A 20589-nucleotide genomic window follows, 5' to 3' on the forward strand; every position below is an offset into this window, starting at 1 on the left:
TGTAAGGCAACATTATGACAAAGAAACGGAAGAAAGCTCATGAGATCGCTCATTCCTGTACATCAGGGGCTTTAGGCTGTGGCTGACCACCTTCTCTCAGCCACGGCAGCTCTGTTTACGCTTCTTGCACTGAACTGAGGCTACTTTATGAAAACGTTCATCACCAGGTAATTTACTGTAACAGTTTTAATGTTTTGCCAGCATCACGAGTGAAGAAGGCCTCAAGAGCAATAAATCCTTTTTCAAGCCTCTTTACATACACCGAGGACTCTTTTTTCCTCTTAAGAAACTGCCTTCCATACCCAGCCTCCGTCAAAACCCCGTTGACTCCTTTGACGTGCATGGATGGCCAAGGTCGTACAGCTCGAGGCTGACACCTGTAGATGCAGGGAGCCGCCCCGGGGGTCGGGATCACTGTCTGTGTCCAGTCACTGGACTGGACACTGGACATGTGTCTGTGTCATTGTCCCCCCCCCCCCCCCCCACCAGCCTGCTCCTCCCCGATCCGCCCTGGGTTCTCTGGGGTCTCCTGCCCGGGCCACTGTTCCTGACCCAATTCCAGGATGTTTCCCAGGGAGAAGAGGGCAGGCATGGCCCCCCACTGGTGCTTGGCCATCAGGGTCCCCCCGAGACACTCGCTTGGCTGTGGAGGTGTGCCATAACGGGCGGAGGCCAGGAACCGACGGGGAAGTGCCTGGATTGCCTGGTTTCCCCTGCAGGTTTGCCCACCTGGCCTGGCCGCATCCCAGCCCTGAGTTGTTCTCTTTTTTCTGCCAGCCTCGTGGGCCTCTCCACGCCTCCCCCACAGTCTTTGTTTCTGCTCTGCCGTCTGCCCTGACCTCTCCTTGTGCCCTGCTTGGCCCCTCGTCTGTGTGGGGTTGCAGGACGCGAGGCAAGCCCCAGCTTGCAGGCAAACGGACCCCACTCTCCACGAGAGTGCTTGCTGTGTATGGTGAAGCAAATTGGGGTGAAGTCCTGCTTCCCACCCCCCCTTAATAATCCCCTTATCTGCACCGAAGGCCTCAAGTCAGCTGGAGAAGAATGTAATTTTCCAGTTCCCTTCTAATTTTTATGACGCCAAAACCCCAATCCAACAGCTTCTTTATAGGTCAAGCTTATCCACAAGCCAATGGAGAGGCTCGAGTTTTCACGTAAATCCCATTTTCTTTGGTTCCTCCATCTACGAAGTCCCAGAAGTCTTCAGATGCCGACGTCTGCTTCCCCCTACACACTCAAGGCACAAAGCACGGGGCATCCAGAATTTACTGGAGGAGGCTCCAGAGGTCAAGAGGCAGCCCAGGGGATACAGGCTCAGCAGAGCTCGTAGGGTGGGTCTGAATTGCAGCAGTCATCTGGGAGGTAGAGCTGGGCCGGTGACTGGGGAACCCAGGACCCTGCCAGGCACAGGATCTTCTTCCTTGGAAGTCACCCTCAGCCGGCAAGTCGAAAACGAGAGAGTTCACGCTTCCGGTTTCTACATGTCCCCCCCGCATGACTCCTGCCAAGTCAACAACCCTCTGTGAACCTCCAGCTCTGCCAGCAAGCTTGGGGATTTCTCTGCCTCGGTCATTCCGCATGTGAAGGTGCTTCCCCCGTGGTAAAGGTCATGGCCAGTTCTCAGCAAGTTTTTTCCAACGGAGACACTTCAGTGGCAGAGTCAACTATTAGGTGGTGGGGCAAGGGGTGTCACGCCAACAGCCCCTGCCCTTCAGCACAGAGGCGAGAAGCCTTGGAGTCGCCCCACTCACGCTCCCACCATTAGGACCGCCTCTGTGTTCCCAGGATAATTTTTTTAAATCGTCAATTACCGTCCTGCGATTCAGAATCTACCCTCTGCGAGACGAGGAAGATGCTCAGGTTCTTTGCCAAGAAGGGGGTGGGGATTGCAAAGCAAGACAGCAGACGGCAGGGAACGTGGTGCATCAGAGAGCAAGATTTGGGGGGCTTTTACATGTGCCCGCCTACGGGCAAAGCGGTGGCTGTGCCGACCGCGGTGTTTCTTCTCGAGTCCCTGGAGCTGGTGCAGAGGACTTTGGAAATGTGACCTTATTCTACTGTGAGCGAGTATTACGAAACACCGACAGACGGCTCAGGTAGGCTCGTGTTGGAACCCTGCTCCGGGAGGGGAACGGAGAAGCCCGGGGTCCGAAGGGCCCATTCTGAACACCCGTGGGCCCCCGTGTCTACTCTGGCCGTGCCCCCCCACCCGGGCCGACCTCAGGCTCCAGCCTCCGCAAATGATTTTGCGGCTTACGGTGACGTTTTAGCCAGAAGGGAGGAATTTTTCCGTTAGTCAAAGACGAGGCAGGTTTACAGACAAAGAAAGAGGGCGACCAGGTTGGAAGGTTAGAAGTGGGCTCCCCTAGGCTCCCCCCACCTCCTCTGTCCGGCCAGAGCCCGGGGTTCCCACAACGGACCCCCGTCCCTTCACACGGCCCTCTTCCCAGTTTCACAGAGGAACTGGCCAGTGGACAAGAGTCCAGCCGTGTCAGAGATCAGAAGAGCTTTCTTTGGGGGCTTGAACAAGCTTTACAAACAAGCAGGAGGAAGCCTTATCTTCTTTATCCCGCACGGGTGAGGTCTCAAACCAGACGGCGCACACACACATACGCGTGCACACACGCACACAGGGTATCTAAAATACCGTGCTCTGGGTGAGACAGAGACAAAAATGCAACGTGTGTTCTCTTGAATACGAACACTAAAAATCGCTGAATCCAGGCATTTCCGCCCTGTTACCCAGCATCCAGAAGCCTGCTATTCCCCAGAGATGCCCGGGGGAGGACGGTGAGATTTTAGTCCTCAGGGGAGGGGAGGGGAGGGGACGGACAGGCTCCCCAAGTCCACGGTGGGGCTCAGAAGCCTGGGCCCGGCCCTGTGCTGCACGCGGAGTGGCACCTGCACCCCGGTCCCACCCTCCTAGGTCCCCCAGGGAAGCTGACCCTGAGCTCCAGGGCTGCTGAGACCCTGACGCCCCCTGGGTCCCGCCTCCAGTGCAGGTGTGGGTGGGGCCATTTCCTGGGCCAGCTCCCACAGGGTCAGTGTGGCTGTCAAACGGCCACCAGCTCCTCTTTGTTTGAACTCAGCGGTTCTCAGAGTGAGGTCCCTGGGCCAGCAGAGGCAGCATGACCCACACATACGGGATGTGCCAATTCTCGCCTGTCCCCCGATGCTGAATCCCACCCTCTGGATGGCACCGGCCACCTGCGTTTCGCAGGCTTCGCAGCCACTCTGGCACTCACTCAGGTGTGGGGCCCCTGCTCCTCTGATTGCCTCTCATCACTTCAGCTTCTGAAGACGCCGAGGAACAAACAGAACAACACAGAGGCTGGTGCCTCTCCATCCGCTCCGAGGGGGGCCGTGTGGGAGGCGTGAATAACAAAAGAGCTAGAGAAACCCCAGCTGGGCGTATTCTTGGTTAAAAAAAAATACAGTAAGAATAAAGTTTTTTAATAGCAAAAAAAAAAAAAGAGAAGAAGAAGAAGAAAGAAAACAGCAAGAGGAAATGAAGAGGCCCCGAAACGCCAGTGTTCTCCCTGCAGCCAATACACCCCATTACCCGCATCGTTACACCCCTGCCTGGGTCTGATAGCAGAACCCAGGCTCTTGCCCGCCACAGTACCCTCCCTCTTGCTGCACAGCTTTAAAAAAGCCAGCGTCCCCTACCGGAAGCTCAGAAAGTCAAAATAAAGTAGAGAGAACAGCACACGCTTCGGTCATTTTGCTTAGAAGAAAATGCACTAAGGATGGGGCGCCCGGGGGGCTCAGTCGGTTGTGCGACCGACTCCGGCTCAGGTCACGATCGGGCGGTCTGCGAGTTCGAGCCCCGCGTCGGGCTCTGTGCTGATGGCTCAGAGCCTGCAGCCTGCCTCGGATTCTGTGTCTCCCTCTCTCTCTGCCCCTTCCCCGCTCACGCTCTGTCTCAATCTGTCTCTCAAAAATGAATAAATGTTAAAAAAAAATTTTTTTTTAAAGAAAACGCACTACGGAGTCTACCGTAGCACTGGCCCCTCGGGTCTTAGAAATGCATCTCGCCACGGGGCATTCCTAATGCCACGGGACTTCTTAAGAAAACACTGCACGGCTACCGTGGATTCCCAAACCCCCAACAGAAGAGACACGGCCCCGACGCGTCCCCCCTTCTTGGCTGACGGCGGGCTCCCCGACGTGTCAAGAACGAGGCACGTCCACTTGGCACTGCTGTGCACGAAAGCTGGTGGCCCGGCGTCCTGAGCCTCTCTAGAAGGCGGGCAGAGCTGTCACAGTGGACACCGGATGGCCGGAGAGGCCCTCCCTGGTCCTCCCAGGCCCCTCTTCTCCTCTGGCGAGTCTGCCCTGAGCGGACAAGGTGACAGAGCGTCTGGATTCACCCCTCCCTGCCCAGGCCCGCCCCGGGTCAGGCGGGGCAGCGAGTGCAGTGTGTGCCCATCACAGTGCCACACCGTCCCCGGGGACGGGCAGGGGGCGGTCTGGGCCCGGTCAGGACCCCCGGCTGCAGCCTCCACCACTCGGTGAGCTCCTCAGACTTACTCCCTGAGGACACTGCCTCGTTCTCCCCGAAAACAGGGCTGCAGGGCACAAGCGTGAAGGAAGTGAACATTTTCGTGTAGGGAGCTGACTCAACATGGCCATGGGCGAGTGTGGGCACTGGACCTGCTTCACACGATCAAGGGCAAAGAGGAGGAGAGTGGGGTCAGCCGGGCTGGCCGTGATCGGGCGTCTGAGTGGCTCCTGCAGGAACCCTGAACCTGTGGCTTACACTTCTCCAGCCACAGTCTCCTCATGGGTGACGTGAACAGGCTGCCGGACACGGTGTTGGGGACACAGCAAGACAGGTCACCCTACCTCTCTCCTATTCCACCCACGGGCGGAGCCTCCAAGACTACAGCCTGTGACCCCGGCTGTCTCACGAGGGCCCCTCCCCTCCGTGGGGCCAAGGTGAGGGTCATGTGAGCTCACAGGTGGTGACGCGTCATTTACCGTCACCGTGAACCAACTCCACTGCTCTTATTTGTAAAGCCTAAGATTTTGCCCCCAACTCACTCTCAGAATGATAACCGAAGGGCTCTGATCCACACTCGATTCAAGGCTATTATGACTATTTTATTATGTCGCATACAGAACCATTCATAGGGATTGTAGCTACTGTCTATTCCGCACGACGTGTTGGGCACGGTGCTTCATATATATGAGGTTACTGGATCCAGTAAGAGGGATGTGACGACGGTGAGGATGATGATGGCCTTTCACAGAGAGGCGAGGGGACTCGCCCAGTTGCCCAGGCGGTAGGTGGCAGAACCAGGCTTCGAACGAACGCAGACTCCCTTATTCTGGAGCCCACGTTCCCAAGCCAAACGCTCCGCCACAAAGCATACGTTGCCAGCAGGTGCTGGACCCGCAGTCTTTTTATTAAAAGAGAGAAAGAGAAAGAGGTTCTGACTAGCCCCATGTATATACTTCAGTTCGCCTTACCCTCCTCCTCCTCGTTACACGTTAACTTACGACTCGAAGAAAGGAATATGCGTTGTTTTGTTTTGTTTTGTTTTGTTTTGTTTTGTTTTTAAGGAATATGCGTTTTTTACAAAACTACAACCTGGCAGGATTTCACACTTTGTATCTGCAAATCCAAGAAGATTCACACACCGGCGATCTGCCACCACGCTGAGACTGCGGCCGGTCACCGCGCGTGCCCGAGAGGCGGCCGACCCCGCCACGTTTCAGCACTGGGCACGACGTCCTTCATTTCCAGCCATGAAACTCTAGCCAACAAGAGGAGCACGCACAGCGCCCTGTAACATCTCACACCCGCCTAAGATAACCCAATGAACCTAGCTCCCGAGCCAACCGCTGAAGGGTAATGTTGCTGGGTGCCTTGTTCCTGCGGTGGAAATTTCCATCCTGTCACTCCAAGTGTAGACACTTCCGTGTCAGTAGACTCATCAGCCGGCAAGCTGAACGTGCCTGCGGGACCTCCCAGAAATAATGGAACCTCTGTCTAGTTCATCCACGGACGTGCACAAGCCTTAAATGAGGTATTTATTCACATCCCTGATGTGGTGGGGGTCAGTCCTGACAGCCACCAGGAGCAGGAAGCCACCTTAGAGAAGTACAGAAATTCCCCCAGAGCACAACTCTGGGATGCTTGTCAACGGTCTTCCTCGGACAGGGCAGAGAGCCCAGGGCATCGGGACACGAGGTCGAGGGTCCCAGGTGAGGGAGGGCACTTTGTGCAGCTCGGGCAGAGGCCCTCACTGCTCAGAGCCACAAGAGAAGGGGGTAAGGAGACCTTCCCCTGCGGATGCTGGGAAGACAAACACACTGGTCGTTCTTATTCATGAGTAAAATCCCCAGGGAAGCAAGACCACAAAAACCAGGACTTCAGCAAAGTCTGACCTAGCGTACCGACACGCACTGTGCCCCGCTGTGTGTGGGTGGACCTCCGCCCCTCCCTGCTCTCATCCACTGAGGGTGGGACCCTCCTCACCCCATTCTGCAGATGCGGGAACTGAGACCCAGAGCCACATGGCTCGGGGGGGGGGGGGGGGGAGGGTGGCGGTGGAGCCAGGATCCAAGAGCAGGGTGTCTGCCCCAGACGCCAGACTTAGCCACCACCGATCTCCCACCCGCCTGCCTGCCCATCCAGGTTGCTGGAGGTGAGGCCCGGGGCTGCAATGACCCAAGGAAACAGCAGGCAGCCTCTTCCTGGGTGATCGGTCAAAGGGGGCTCATGGGCTCCACACAGCATGGGAAGATCAAAGCGTCCCATGTCCCCGAGACCTCTTCCGGCTGAGGCCGCGCTTGTCTGCTGTGACCTAGGCTTTTGTGACACCATTCGTTGGACTGGCATTGCGGGCCGGGCTGAGTCAGGCCCTGGGCTGGACTGCAACCATAAGGGGTCACTGACATAGTTCCTGTTCGGAAGCGGAGAAAAAAAAGACACAAAATCGTGTGCTGAGCGCCACGACCACGGGGCACAAGGGTATGGAGCCACAAGCCACAGAGGGGAGGATGGGAGGAGGAACACCTCCCCGGCCGGGGTTCCTGGCCGAGGGCACGGCACGGGAGAAGAACTACACATATGCTGCCAGCAGACGTCTTTCTCACCAGGCAGTTCTGCCGGTCCACCCTGCCTGCAGAGCAGCTTCAGGGAAGACAGGCTGGAGGCACGCAGGAAGGGGCCGAGGAGAGCCCCTGAGAGACACGGCCAGTTCCAAAGTCAAGAGGTACAGAACGCTCCTACGAAGACAGAAAGGGACGAGATGACCGTGATCCCTCTCCTCCCTGAGCCTTATCAAAACGAGAGGCAGGAGACGTCTGAGCTTTGGCTCAGAGCACGTGACACATTCATGAACGACCAAAAGGAAGGAGGACGAGGCGCACGTGGTTAGAAAGCTCACCCCATTTAAGACGTAACCACTTTCTGGACGAGCTGATATGCAGGTCTCAGAAACAGGAAACCCGCAAGCTTCCTTTCCTATGATGGGGGCCTCTGAAAACCGTCGTAAGGGCTCCCCACTCGTCAACTAGAATTTTGGACGTAGTATATCCTTATGCTGCCAATATGCATTGTTATTGTTTATAACGATGGAGCGTCGCAGCTGTCTTAAACGTGCACTTCCTTCTTTTTGCAAAGGTTTGGGACCCTCCTCACCAGCAAAACCTCAAGAAAACGGAAGAGGGAATTTCTGGTAATGAAATTTGCCCCCCGCCGTCTCCGACTTCCTAGATGCTACCTTCAGCTCAGCGAGTCTCAGAGGACTAAGAGGGTCTCTACGCAGGTTTACAAAAATGTCAAGGCTACAATCACAGAACCCGATAAGCAGCCCAGTAAAACCCAAGAGTACGAGAAAAATCATTAGACATCAGGTCAGGAAACCGAAAGGTTGAGGAGAGCATAGGAATGACAGTGTTTAAGGTTTCCTGACACACGAAAATTAAGCCCAAAGGAACCAGACCGGCGTGTGTCTGGACAGGGAGGGCCCCGGTCCCCAGGAACGGTGACACAGGGCACCCGATCCCATCACGGCATTCCCAGGCCCTCGCGGTGTTGGAACGGAGCCCAACCGCAGAAACTATGTTTATCGCCGCTGTTTGTGGGTTCGCAAAAAACGTGCACTAGATGCTCCAGAAAACACGCTGGTCAAGTTCAGCCATTATTTCTCCTGGCCTCGGGGACACGCCCAGGGTGGAAGTGACTCAGCAGACAGGGAAGCAGCAGCCTGGCTCTCTGGATGCCAGCCGCCTTACTGGATCCCCCGCTTCAGATTCCTAAGGGGAATTCCAGGATTCCAAAACCCGCCCGGGGTCATGTGTGAAGGCTGACCTGACGGCCCAGAGGAGGGCCACAGCCGGGGCTGGGTGCTTTCCTCCCAACCTGCTCGGCCCCACCCCCAGAGGCTGGCCTCATAGCACCTCACCCACAGGTGAGCCCAAAACAAAACAAAACAAAACAAAACAAAACAAAACAAGAACGTTTCAGGAGGACTGAGAAGTCGGTCGCCTCAAAGGGAACGTGCTGCCACCCGACCTCATGGCGCCACCCTCCACTTCAAATAGAAGTCTGGAAAAGTCGTGGAGCCTGCCCAGGATGAAAGCTACAAGGACACAGACACTGCACAGGACACCTGCCGTGTTCCTGCGGCTGGCCTTTGTAAATGTCTGTGCGCTGTTCCCACTCCGGTGAAGCGCCCAATTATGCTTAAATGGACATCAAAATAATAAGCAGGGAATAGAGTCTCTCCGTGCATCAGGTCCGTTTTAGGGACGTCTCCGGAGGAAAATTAGGCTCCCCGACGAGAGAGAGAGAGAGAGAGAGAGAGAGAGAGAGAGAGAGAGATCTGGGCGCCGGGGTCTGTCGGTGCGGGTGCGGGCGGAACACGGGGTCCGCCGGGTCGGGGTCCGAGGATCAGAGGGCGCCGGGCCGGGGAGGGGGGACACCCGGCCGCCCCAGGGCCCCAGCATCCCGCCCGCGCTCAGCGCCTCCGCTCCCGCTTGGCAACAGCGCCCCGCGCGCAGCCAATCGCGCCGCGCCGCCGAGGTTACCAGCGAGCGTTGACCGAGAGTAACCCCGGCGCGGGCGGCGGCGGCGGCGGCGGCGGCGGCGGCGGACGGCGGCCACTGCGCACGCGCGGGAGCGCGCACCTGCCCCGCCCGCACCTGCGCGCGCTGGGGAGCCGGCCCCGTTCTTCTCTCGCAGCCATTCAGAATTTAGGGTCTCTAAGAACGCGAAAGTCTTCCAGGCAGCCTCCGCCAGACCCGCGGCTAGATCTGCACGTGGGAGCAGGTGCATCTGACCGCCTGGCGGGGACAGCGCACACGTCACCCCCACCCCCCACCCCACCCTAGGCAGCAGGCCCGCAGAGTCAGCGCCGCCCCCGCACCGGGAAAGAGATGGGGTTTTACTCCGTATTGAAAGCCTGCTGGAGAGCCTCCGCTAGGCCGATGGCCAGAACCTCATTTTTCCCCCGAGAACGTGCAGGTGAAAATTGGCCAAAATGAATTCGTTCTTTGGGAACAGGCCAGTCTCGCGGCCCTCGGAAGGGCCGTCCGGGAGGAGGGCGGGTGGCCCGATACCCCCATCCTGGAGGGTGAGGGCAGGCAGGTGGACAGCGATCCTACACTGGACAGAGGGAAGTGCCCCTCCTGAGCCAGGAAGGAAATCTGGAAACCCCTCCCCAGGGAAGTGGGGAGGCCTTTTGTGGCACCTCAGCTGCCCCCAGGGCCTGGGGTTGTGTATGTCACAGGCAAAGATAACGCGGTTCATTTTACGTGGTCCTAGGAAATGACAAAAGGAGGGGAGTTCTCCGTGGAGCTTGCTGAGAGACTGTAGTTAAGACTTGAGGTTTAAGCCTGAATCTAAGATGTACCTTCCTGGAAACCTCCACTGCTCCTGGGTAGGATGTCCAGACAGATAGGCCCCCACGACTCTTCCCCAAGTGCCTAAGGATGCAGTGTGCTAAAAAGCCAAACTGTTTTGCTTAGTGGACAGTTATTTTGTAATAAAAAATAAACCCTTCCAGAAAAAAAGCGGGAGGGCAGACATAACAATGAGAAAGCCCATAAAACTCCTGCTAAAAAGATTCGGTTTCAAGATAGGCCATGGAGATATATGAAGGTGAGGGACTTTTTGGACGAGCACACTTCTTGCCTTATGACAGTAAAAGAAACAGAAAGGGGGCCTCACATGCTCCTCTTCTGTTAAGCTCCACTCGTCACTTTGCAAACCGAGAGAGCAAGAATATTCTGGGCAGAGGCTCCTGCTCACTGCCCTGCCCCCCCCCTCCCCCAGGGATGTCACTGGGATGCCCACACCCAAAGCAAGACTCTGGGGCTACGTGCTTCTGTCTCTTCCTCCTCAGGTCGTCCTTGGCCTTGATGCACTTGGTTGCTGTTTGGTACTTGGTTAGGTTTTTCTGTTCCTCATTGGGGAGCTCGTTTCAAGACCAAGGTTATATGTGTTCTGCAGAGTTCCAAAAAGCAGAACTTGGATCAACAGATGAACTCGAATGCAGATTTCAGCTCAACAGACAGAGGCCTTTTCTAAGAATTAGATTGTGCCAGCAAGGACCTGGCTGCCCGGGGAGGTGCCAGTGCCTGGTTGCTGGAAGTTTCCAGAGAAAGGCTGGCCGCCCGTTGGTGGGGATGCAGCAAGGAAGGTTCCTCCACCGGTAAGAGGTCGGCCTGAGGGAGCTCGGAGGTACCCCTGGGCCTCCAAGATTGGGACTCTAAATACAGGCCTGAGCTGGACATAATAAGAGTGTTCAAGTGACTCTGGCATGTCTTAATCTTGACATCGGATGCCATTTACCCCCACAGAGCACTAGGTGGCCGACAGAACAGCCCAAGAGTGAGGAACGAAGCTAATGGCTGGGGTCAGACTGGCTCCCAGCAGGCACGTCGGCCTCCACCCTTGACTCCAAAAACCCCTCTTGGTGCCTTTTCCCATGAGCAAGACAGTCAGTATTAGATATAGTTCACTTGAAGGTAAACTTTCCTACAAAGGTTTTGGAAGCTGGGCAGCACGGGGCTGACAGAGAGAATGCACGACCTTTCTACAAACCCCTGGATGGAACAGGTCAGATGTAATCTGACCACGTGGTTACCTTTGTTCCTTAAATGAGCAGATCTGTTGATTCCAGAACTGAACTCAAAAAGAGCAGGTGTATGGTTACTAAACATTTTTTTTTTCTGCCAATTCAGAAACAACAGAAATGGTTTCAGGTTCAGCAAAATATCACCTTGGGTTATAGCTTTGCCCTGGAAGATTAGGTTCTGGTTCCTAACAGAGGACTTTAGTTCAAGAATGTGATGTTCTCAAGATACAAACATATTTGGGGTGTTAAAGGAGGGCAGCAGGTGAAAACAAGTGTGGCCGGAACATCCTTAGAAGGTGAAACAGTGACACCAACGCTCCACCAAGCAGAGCACAGCCCTGCAAAGTCTCATCGAAGAGACCAGATGATTCAAGAACGAAGCAGACTCTCTGGGAAAGTGACAAAAGGGTAGCATGCCCGGGTAAAGAGCCTGCAGATGGGAAGGTGACAGGGTGGCCAGACATCGAGGCGGAGGAGAAAAGGAAGCCTTAAGGCCCATGATGGCCGGGCCACCTGAGTCGTGTCTGCAGAGGCCATCGAGCTGGACGGTGCCACCTTCTCCATCCCGGCACCTGATTCCAGGCCCCGGCTTCCACGCAGGGTGCTCGAGGGCACAGGACGTGCCGGCTGGAGAAAAGGGGAGCACCCTGACCCCTGGGTGTTAAAAGTTCTTGTAAACTAGCAGGCCTTTCCGGTTTTGAACACAGTCACTGTATCTATCGTGATTCTGTGTGAGAGCCGGCCCCATTCTCAACACGTCTTTCAAAGCCTCTTTCAAAGCCTAGAGAACAGAAGATCAAAACTATTCCAGAAGACCTCACCGCTACGGGGCCTGAGCGGGTGGCCTGCCTGCCTGCCCCGGGGAGCCACCCAGTACTGAGGACCTAAGAACTGGCCCCAGGAGGGGAAGGGAGGAGCTCTCCAGTGTCTGGACTCACCACGGCAACTACGTAGGGCCACTGGGCTTCCTTTGTAAACACCCCAGCCTCAAGGAAAGAGCCCTTGTGAGCAAGGTGTAGGTTCACCACACTGCCCTACAGACTAGTTACAGCCTCAGAGACAAAGGCAGAGTATTAAAGACAATTTTCTTTTGTACCCCAAAGAAAATCCACCGTAGTGCGATGGTTCCCAAGAAGCTCGAAAGCCATTCATTCATGCTGGGGAGTACAAACCCCCTTGAACCTGAGCGGCTCACCCCTCGGAAGACCCATGGCTGCTGTGGGATCCCCACGGCGCTCCTCCCCACCCCTGCTCCCGTGGGCCGCATCAAGCCGGCCAGCGCGTGGTTGGAATCCAGTCTTCCCTTAACGGAATTCCTGAAAGGGATTTATTAGTGGCACATTCCACTCATACTCGCCGGCCTGTCGTTGCAGGCCCCGCGAAATAGCTTTGGAAAGTAAGAAAAAGCAAACTTTCATTTGAGAAACGCATGTTTAAAGCTTAGAAGCAAACCAGGACCGATAATCTGAGGTGGGCCCGCCCAGAATGTTGAACTCCATCCCGGTATCCTGGGCAAGGAGGGAGGGCTCCAGAGGAGGCAATTCTCTGCCCCTCCGTCTGAGACTCACCACGCTGAGGCAATTGCCAGGCTCTCTAAAGCCCCAGATACGATTACTTTCATTCTCCGCCTGAACTTCATCACAAGGTAATCATGGGAGGTGTATTTAATTTCTAAGAATCATGTCACTTGTTTGGGTGACAGCATGCCGTGCACATCAGCCTCCCCTGGTGACGGGACAGGACAGCTGGAGCCTCTCCAAAGGCCCAGGAGGTCTTTTATGGGTCCTCACGGATGGCAAAGGGGACGGACAACGCAGGAGGCCAACTAAAAGGGAAATACGTCGGCGTTAACGGTCAAGGCGATGCGTAACGGTTTCATAAAGTGGGGTGAGGCACATCCCTGCCAGAGTGGCCCTGTGGTGTTTCGCCTCAGGCCCAGGAGCTTGCCAGGTTCCTTGTTGTATCTTGGCCTCAGATTGTACAGACCCGCTTTCAAGGGCTGTCTTCTGTGCTCCTGCGACCTGGGCCCTGTCTCTGAGCCTCAGGGATCCCACGGGGAGAAAGGGCAGAATTGGCCGCACAGCCAAGGGGCCTCACAAACGACATGAATTCTACAAATGGAGATGGCACTGGTCCCCCAGGCGAGCAGCACCCCTCTGGTACCCTGAGTATCCATTCCTTACGATCGGTCACATCCCAGTAAGTGCTCCCCCAGCCAGGAGGTGCTATTTCGGTGTAAAACGTCCTCGTCACCCCCTGGGGCAGTAGCACGGGCACCTAAGAATTTCATGATGTGGATTCTGTTCTTAATCAGGGCTCCTAAATATTCCCAACGCAGCGCCTTCTTTACAGGAACCAAAGCTGCTTTCAAAGTAAGTCACGCTGACGGTGAATGAGAACCACCCGACCGGATTGTTCCGACGCATCCCCGACACGATGGCTTGTGTGACGGGGCCGACGTCCACACCGTTCCAGATCATTTGTCCCATCGACTTGTGCTACGGGAGCGAACTCCTTGGGGAAGAGTAATTACTGTATCAGAAGCCGGTGCGATTATCCTTGGGGTGAGCTGTGTTCTCCTGAGAACACTTCCTTTCACAATTGTGTTCTCTACTAGGAATCTATTACATGATCTAGTTTTTCCTCCAAAGACATCATTAATCATATGGTGAAAACGTTACTACAATTGAAAATGCGAGATGTTTTGTTAAATGCCGTATTCAGGGGTTGGCAATCGTCACGCTCAAGGATCTTAAAGAGCCAGTGCCTGACGTCTCACAAATAGTGTCACTGATTCACCGGACACCTTCCTGCTAAGGATTACGAAGCTCTCTTTCTTGGAAACGATCACGTAGGAGTGTATAACATTATTCTCATCGCGACACCAAGCTTTGCTACAGCTTCTGTGTCGAGTTGTGTCCCAGCGCCTGGTTCTGGGAGAAACCGTGGAATCTACAGAGCGGTCCAGTGTCTCTGTGATGGAAAGAAATCTGGAGCAGGAGTCGGACCGCGGGTGCATCCTTGGCTGTGACCTGGTGCGGTCACCGGGCCCTCCGGGAACTCAGCGTCCGGAGATGCCAGGGCATCCAGGCCCTGTGTGATCGCTATAGGGAGTGCAACACGTAAAGCCGAATTTTAAAAAACTGAAAACTGATATGGTGAGAGAAGCAAGGGAAAGAGCCCCTGCCCCGAAGGTCGGCCGCACAGCCAAGGGGCCTCACAAACGACATGAATCCTACAAGAGTGTCGCCAGATATAGAATGGCCACGATGAGAAAAGGGGGGTGCAGGGTGGCTGGCTCTGACTTCTCAGCTTAGCCTGATCATTGCTGGGGGCTGAGGCAATCAGCAGCAATCAGAGGAACAAAATCGGGAAAGGCAGGGTCCCACGTTGAGGGCGAAGGGGACACTCCCCGAGAAGGAGCAGGCTCCCCGAAGAGGACGCGGCGAACCAGGCAGGAAAAGAACGAGCAGACACACACGTACCAGCTTAAGGACACCCCTCCCCCCCCGCCGCCAACATCGGGGGACGGCCCCGATGCCTGCCTCCAGATTCAATGCCTACTTTTACTCTTCATCCTGGGCGGGGGCTCTTAGCTGGGGTGCTACGGTCCCCAAGTTCTGACCCCACTGGAACTTGGACCCCACTCAAGAGCCAGCTGGCGATGAGGTAGTGAGCTCGAGCCACGTGGGCGGCTAACTTCCCTCATTCGGGAAGCTCTAGGTTTCCCTGGCCGCGGCTTGCAGCCGAACGGGGCAGCCAAGCCGCCAAGCAGCCAGCAGTGAGGCCCTGTGGGCACCAAGCCTCCAGGAGGAACGCTGCTTCCCTGTGGCTACGGGGACCCTGGCACCCCCGAGGCCCTGCAGCCCGGCTACAGAGTTAGAAACCACCCCGGCTGACTAGCTCAGGTGCGCGGACAAGCCCCCTGACCACTCAGCTTCCTTTCTATTCTGTGAGAAGTATTTCCCCCGCTGAATTTACGGGGAGCGGAAAGCCATCGAAATTCCGAATTGCAGGGCACCGAGAACAAAGGAAACCATGGGGCACCGAGTGGGGGAAGGGCAGGGGGAGCAAAGCGGAAACAGGTGCTGCTGAGGGGAGCAGGGAAGGAAGCCAGGCAGCGAGATCAGGCCCCGCCAGTTCAGAAACCAGCAACTGGGACACGCCAGACCGATCATGCCCATCTATCTCCGGCCCTCGCCATCTCTGACTCACCGGCAGGTCCCGTGGGGCTCACTTCCTACTCCTCCCCTCCCGAGCCCACACAGGTTACTGTAGGGCAAGTGTCTGTCTGGAGGCCACCTGGGTGGAGTTTCCAAGGAGGCCACCGGGAATGGACGGCGGTGGCCCCTCCCTCACTCGTTAAGATGCCGTCACCTTTGGCTAGCTTTGACAATTATGGGGACCGGTCTTAACACTGAGAGAATACAGGGTTAACAAGCCCCTTCCCTAAATAGGAAACGATACTTGCAAATGCAGAGCACTTCCTGGGTTCTGCCAGGGTTCTGCAAGTGTTCCCATGTCTGCACCGCAAGCCCACCTTCTGCTTACAGGGTACCCGTCCACGCACCGGGACGTCCGGCCACACCTAACAGGTGTACAGAATCCCATCTCTGCCTCTCACGGGTTTGCCGCAATGTGTCTGTATAGACAAATCAAGCCAACAGAACAAGGCGAGTTTTGCCCTAAAGTCTTTTGTTCACCGTGAGAGTTGGGAAAAGGCTGTAACCCTGTACTGACATTCCAGTCGGCTCACACGAATGGACCCACCCGGGAGCCTTCACAGAATTTCTTCCTCTATGACCCTGGCTGGCAAACTCGGATAACCGAAGTATCAGCAGTGTCCATTCGGCCATCGATAAGGCTCAGGGTCTGTTCCTAGTTGTACAAACAGACAGAAGTCATCCAGCAACGAACGCGGCTTGCCGGTCCCAGCGGCCAGTCAGCCGAGGGTCCAACACCGTGGTCACAAGGAAGCCCAGAGTGCCCAGGCCAACAATCTCAGCGACTCGGCCTCAAGGGAGGAGGAGAACAAAACAGAGGTGACGGCGGGAAAAGACAGGAAAACGAAAACTAAAAAAGTCCTGGTGGGTCTTCCTCAAAAAGGAAGAAGGGTTGACTCTGGATTTGAGCGGAGAATCCTAACGTACGATATTCCAGCGGTACCTGAGTCACCGTCATTGTTCCACACGCCGTTCCGAGTGACTCAGTAGATGTTCCCTGGTGAGGTCTGACGTGCCCTCTCCCAACCAGCCCCCCACCCGCCTGAAAGAGGGGTGCAGGACGGGGGCACGGACATGCGGAGTAAGTTCCGTGCGAAGAAATAGGTCAGGCTGGAAAAGGAAACGCCAGCCCAGGGAGGCATTAACTCTACACACTTTGAAAATCTAGAGCTAACGCAGGGACATCCAGGTTGCTAAGGAAGCTGGAAATACCGTGGGTCGTCAATTCTCGTTAACATGCGACAAGCCGCGGCAAATACCTGAGCCTCCCGTCCTTTCTCTCCCTTCTATTTTTATTTCGGTGGCTCATTTGATAACAGTTTATTTATAGCCCACCGGCACCACTCTTAATGTAGATGACTGGTTTCCCGGGGGGCCACTCTAGGTCACGGCTACTTCGTAGGCCCTCAAGTTTGCTCTCAAGTTTGACAAGCCCCTCAAACTTGGGACGGAGCGCCTGCCTTCCTCTCTGCTCTGAAACGTTATGAAACAGTCCCCTCTCGGAGAGCTAACGGGAACAGCAGCCTGTGATGAGGAACCAGCACACACGGACACGGGTCAGCCCTTGTGAAAGCCTTTGTAATCATATCAGGCTGTAAGAGCCACCCTAAGTCCGGAGGTCTCTAATCCGAGCTGTTTGTAGTAGAGGTCAGAAAAAGTTGGGCATGAAGAAATTGGCCGTGGCAGTGACCCGGGGGGAAGACTCCCCGCCTCCTGGCCTCCAGACCCAGATGGCCCCAGACACCTGTCACCTCCTCCACAGGCTCCTCCCGGCCCGAGGCACCCAACAGCCCTCCCTACCTTTCTTCCTCCACCAGGGTCCTTCGGGGACGGAGTAGGAGAGGTCCTTGAACTCGATGTTCACGGCCGCCCTGCGGGGCAGGGACGAAAAGCGCTGAGCCTCCGTGAGGTTGTTGTCCACCTTTTTCAGATGTCCGTTCAGCAGGTCCGTCTCGGTGGCCTCCATGTTGCCCAAGACCACCTCGTCCACCGAGACGCACACGGACTTGGGCTCCGTCATCGCTGCAGAGTAGCTGCTGGCGTTCTAGAAAACCGGGGAAGAAGCACCAAGAGACGTCACGATCTCCATAGAGGGAAGAGCGTAGGGGACTGGCCTTGAGGCTCGGGGTCACTGAGTATTCATGGCAACGCTTCTGAAACTACGTCAAGGTGCTTACCTGGAGGGATCTGTCATCTCCAGCCATGACTACCTCTTCCGTTTAAAAAAAAAAAAAAAAAAAAACGCTAAGAGAGAACACGAAACTATCCTGCCAAAGTCTTACTTTGGAGTCAAAATCTCCCAAAACTGTAACAGAAACGAATTGCTTGTCTCAAAGAATCAAACACGGGCCACCATAAAAAAAAATGATGTTTGCATTAAGTACACCGGTTAAAAAACCCAATAAAAACGCTTGGGGTTCCTAAGAAGTGTGTAATTGAAAGCATTTTATTTAAAATGAGCTCTTTTAGTGCCTTCCTGTGTAGGCTCATAAACATTTCTCAAGAGCAGTGGCTTTACATCAAGTGCTGGGGTTTGTGGGAGTCAGCATTTGTGTCTTCCTTGTAAATTTTGCAAATCACTTCCAACTCTCCCTCTCACTGCATCTTCCTGGTAGCACTGGGAAGTTGGAAAGGTCGATTTTTTTTTTGTTCTCTGTCTCTATTATACAGACGAGGCAACGGACACACAGCCACTGTGAGGAGCTTGCCCTGAGCCCTAGGATCAGGGCAGGGGCGCGATGGCTCCTAGGATCGAATCACCAAAACAACAGGGGTTCCTGGCACTGCAACGCCAGGGGACCTGATCTTTTGTACCTACCCTGGCTTTTAAAGCTTCCATGGGGAGTCAATTGAACTGGTACAGATGTGCCAAGATTCAAAAGCGTTTGTGCGAAGGAAGGAATATCCTCATCTAATGGCTTGGCAACCCCGAACAGATAAATGTGCCGCAGCCACCCCCCAAAACGCAGAAGAACCCTGGGGTGGACAGATATTATGCTCTGCCTTTCCTGGCCGTCTCTCGACCCCAAGGAGAACGTTCCACAGTGCCGAAAGCGTGGGCCTTTGGCAACTCTCCTCCATACCGTTGAGGACAGTCGGCCTGATTGGGAGAGCCCATCGAGAACCATCCTTGATAATTCAGGCCACGGGACTGTGGACACACTGCCACGTTGTCGTTTGTTCTAAAGCAGAACAGCACCACACTGTTCTGTTTCCGTTAGGTTTGCTAGGTGTTCCTCTAGAGGTGATAGCTTCTTGATCATTATTGTTTCCAATCAAAACCCCAAAACAAAACCAGAAAGTGGATCGTCGATGAACATGCCTACAAACCCTGGGAATTCTAGCGGCCGGACCAGCTCTCCCCCCACCTACAGGGCCCGCTTTAGGGTACGTGACTGCATCATTGAAGAGCTGGCATAATTTCCATCATGGGATTTAAAGGCTCAGAAGTCTCGGAAGGCTTGAAGGTTTTGAATATCTGAAGTACACGTGGGGCGAGGGGAGAGGTGCGCACAAGATTTCTGGTTCCTGTGATGTTTGCAAGTGTTGTTTTGCCATTTGAGTGAAAGACACACACGCACACCCCCCTCCCAGGCATCTCCTACCTCTGAAGAGCTTAACTCACTGAGATCAAAACTTAGCTCACTGACTATAACATTCTGTGGATAAAAATTAAAGTGCAAAGTAAAACTGAGAAAATTAAGCTTGGTTGGCTGCTGGCACCCAGCATGTGAAATGCTTCAAATGCAAACATAAGTCGGTTCATACGTTCCCGACGCAGAGTCCGGGAAGGCTTGACAACGGACTCCTGAGAGCCTTGGCGTGGGGATGTGGCCGTCCCGCTCCCAAGAGGAAGCTGCCGGACCACCTCCGGGCCTGGGTTTGCCCAGTGTCTTCTGTGCCGGGGCCTCTTGAAGGAATAATGGGAGCCCACCCTTGCTCAGCTCGCTCTTGGCTTTGGCCCCTGGGAAAGCATGTGCAAGGCCACTCCAGCACCTACCGCGGGCACCACATGCTATCCCCTTGCCCATCCATCCTGCCCTTTGGGGGGCACATGCTCCAGCTTGATGGCCGGCTTTGACTCTGCAAATTCTGGCTTTGGAGGATAGAGGAGAGAGCCGTGGGGATGGCCGTGAGCTCCAGGGCCGGCCCCCAAAGCCCATTCTCCCCCGCACCTGCCACCTCAGTGGAAAGGCTAAATGTCTGCTACCAAACCCACACCCTGGGGGTCCCCACTCACTGGGTTCAGCTGGCAGCAGGGGGCATCCAGCAGCCCCTCTCCGGCGGTGGCCCCCAGGACCAGCACCCCGGCATTCCAGCTGTCACGGCCCACCCATACCGCCCTCCTCTCCCCGGCACCCACCAGAGGCATCACCCTCGAGTAAGTTCCAGGGATGGGTGGTGTCTTTCGTTTTTTGATAAAAACCCACGGGAACGCAGGGGTGACGGCCATCACTCCACTCACCCGCCGGCTGCCGCGGATACCGAACCCATGTGATGATGAGGGTCTGACTTCCCCTCTAGACTCCAAGGCTACCTATTCTCTCACTCACTCCCTCGCTGGCTCCTTCAGGAATGACAGCACCAAGCAGAGCTGCGGGGGTCAGCAGTCAGCCAGGCAGACAAGGCCTGTGGCCTCAGCACAGGCTCCCTTCAAGGTTGGGCCCCAGGCAAGAATGCAGGCAATCACAATGCCAGGAGGCAAGAGCTATAATGAGCCCTGGGCAGAGACCCAGAGGGACCTCCAAAGCAGCAGCAGACCCCGGGGTGTGGTGGGGGGCACTCAGCACCAATTTCTTCTCAGGGAATCAAATCTAAACTGAGATCCTCCGGGTGAGGTGGGGGGAGGGTGCTTGATGTTCCCCACAGCAGGTGCAGAGGCTCAGTGGCAGGAGGGAGTGGAACAAGGTGGGGGGGGGGGGAGGATCTGAGAGAAATTCAGAGGCTGGGGCCCCTTCCAGGTGGTGGGGAGGAGGGAGGGAGGGTAAAATGAAACTAGAGACACGGGGTCTGCAAACCCTGTTAAGGGTTTTGTACTTTATCTACAAGTCCTTGGCGGGGGGGCACCAAGGGATTTAAAAGGGGGGTAACAGACCAGAACTGTAATTAAAAACCGTCTCCTGCCTCAACATGCAGATGGGAGGGTGACAGTGGCCTTAACCAGCAAGTGGCCGTGGGGAGGGACACAAGGGGACAAGCCCGGTAAGACAAAGCTGGGTAACTAAACTGATCTGGGAGAGAGGAGAGGGAGAGAGAGAGAGAGAGAGAGAGAG

At 55.5% G+C, this 20589-nt stretch overlaps 1 protein-coding gene across 5 annotated transcripts in view; it reads right to left on the reverse strand.

Moving 5' to 3' along the window:
* Positions 1-20589, reverse strand: part of ABCG1 (ATP binding cassette subfamily G member 1) — an 81195-nt gene that overhangs the window by 43386 nt on the left and 17220 nt on the right. For all 5 annotated transcript variants that reach the window (XM_078452740.2, XM_078452738.2, XM_078452739.2 and 2 more), the window contains one exon: positions 17117-17360. In XM_078452740.2, coding sequence (XP_078308866.1) covers positions 17117-17360 — 244 coding nt within the window. The remainder of the gene's footprint in view (positions 1-17116; positions 17361-20589) is intronic.

This window comes from Panthera onca, chromosome C2 (genome assembly GCF_046562875.1).
Source record: "Panthera onca isolate mPanOnc1 chromosome C2, mPanOnc1 haplotype 2, whole genome shotgun sequence".
Taxonomy (NCBI): domain Eukaryota; kingdom Metazoa; phylum Chordata; class Mammalia; order Carnivora; family Felidae; genus Panthera; species Panthera onca.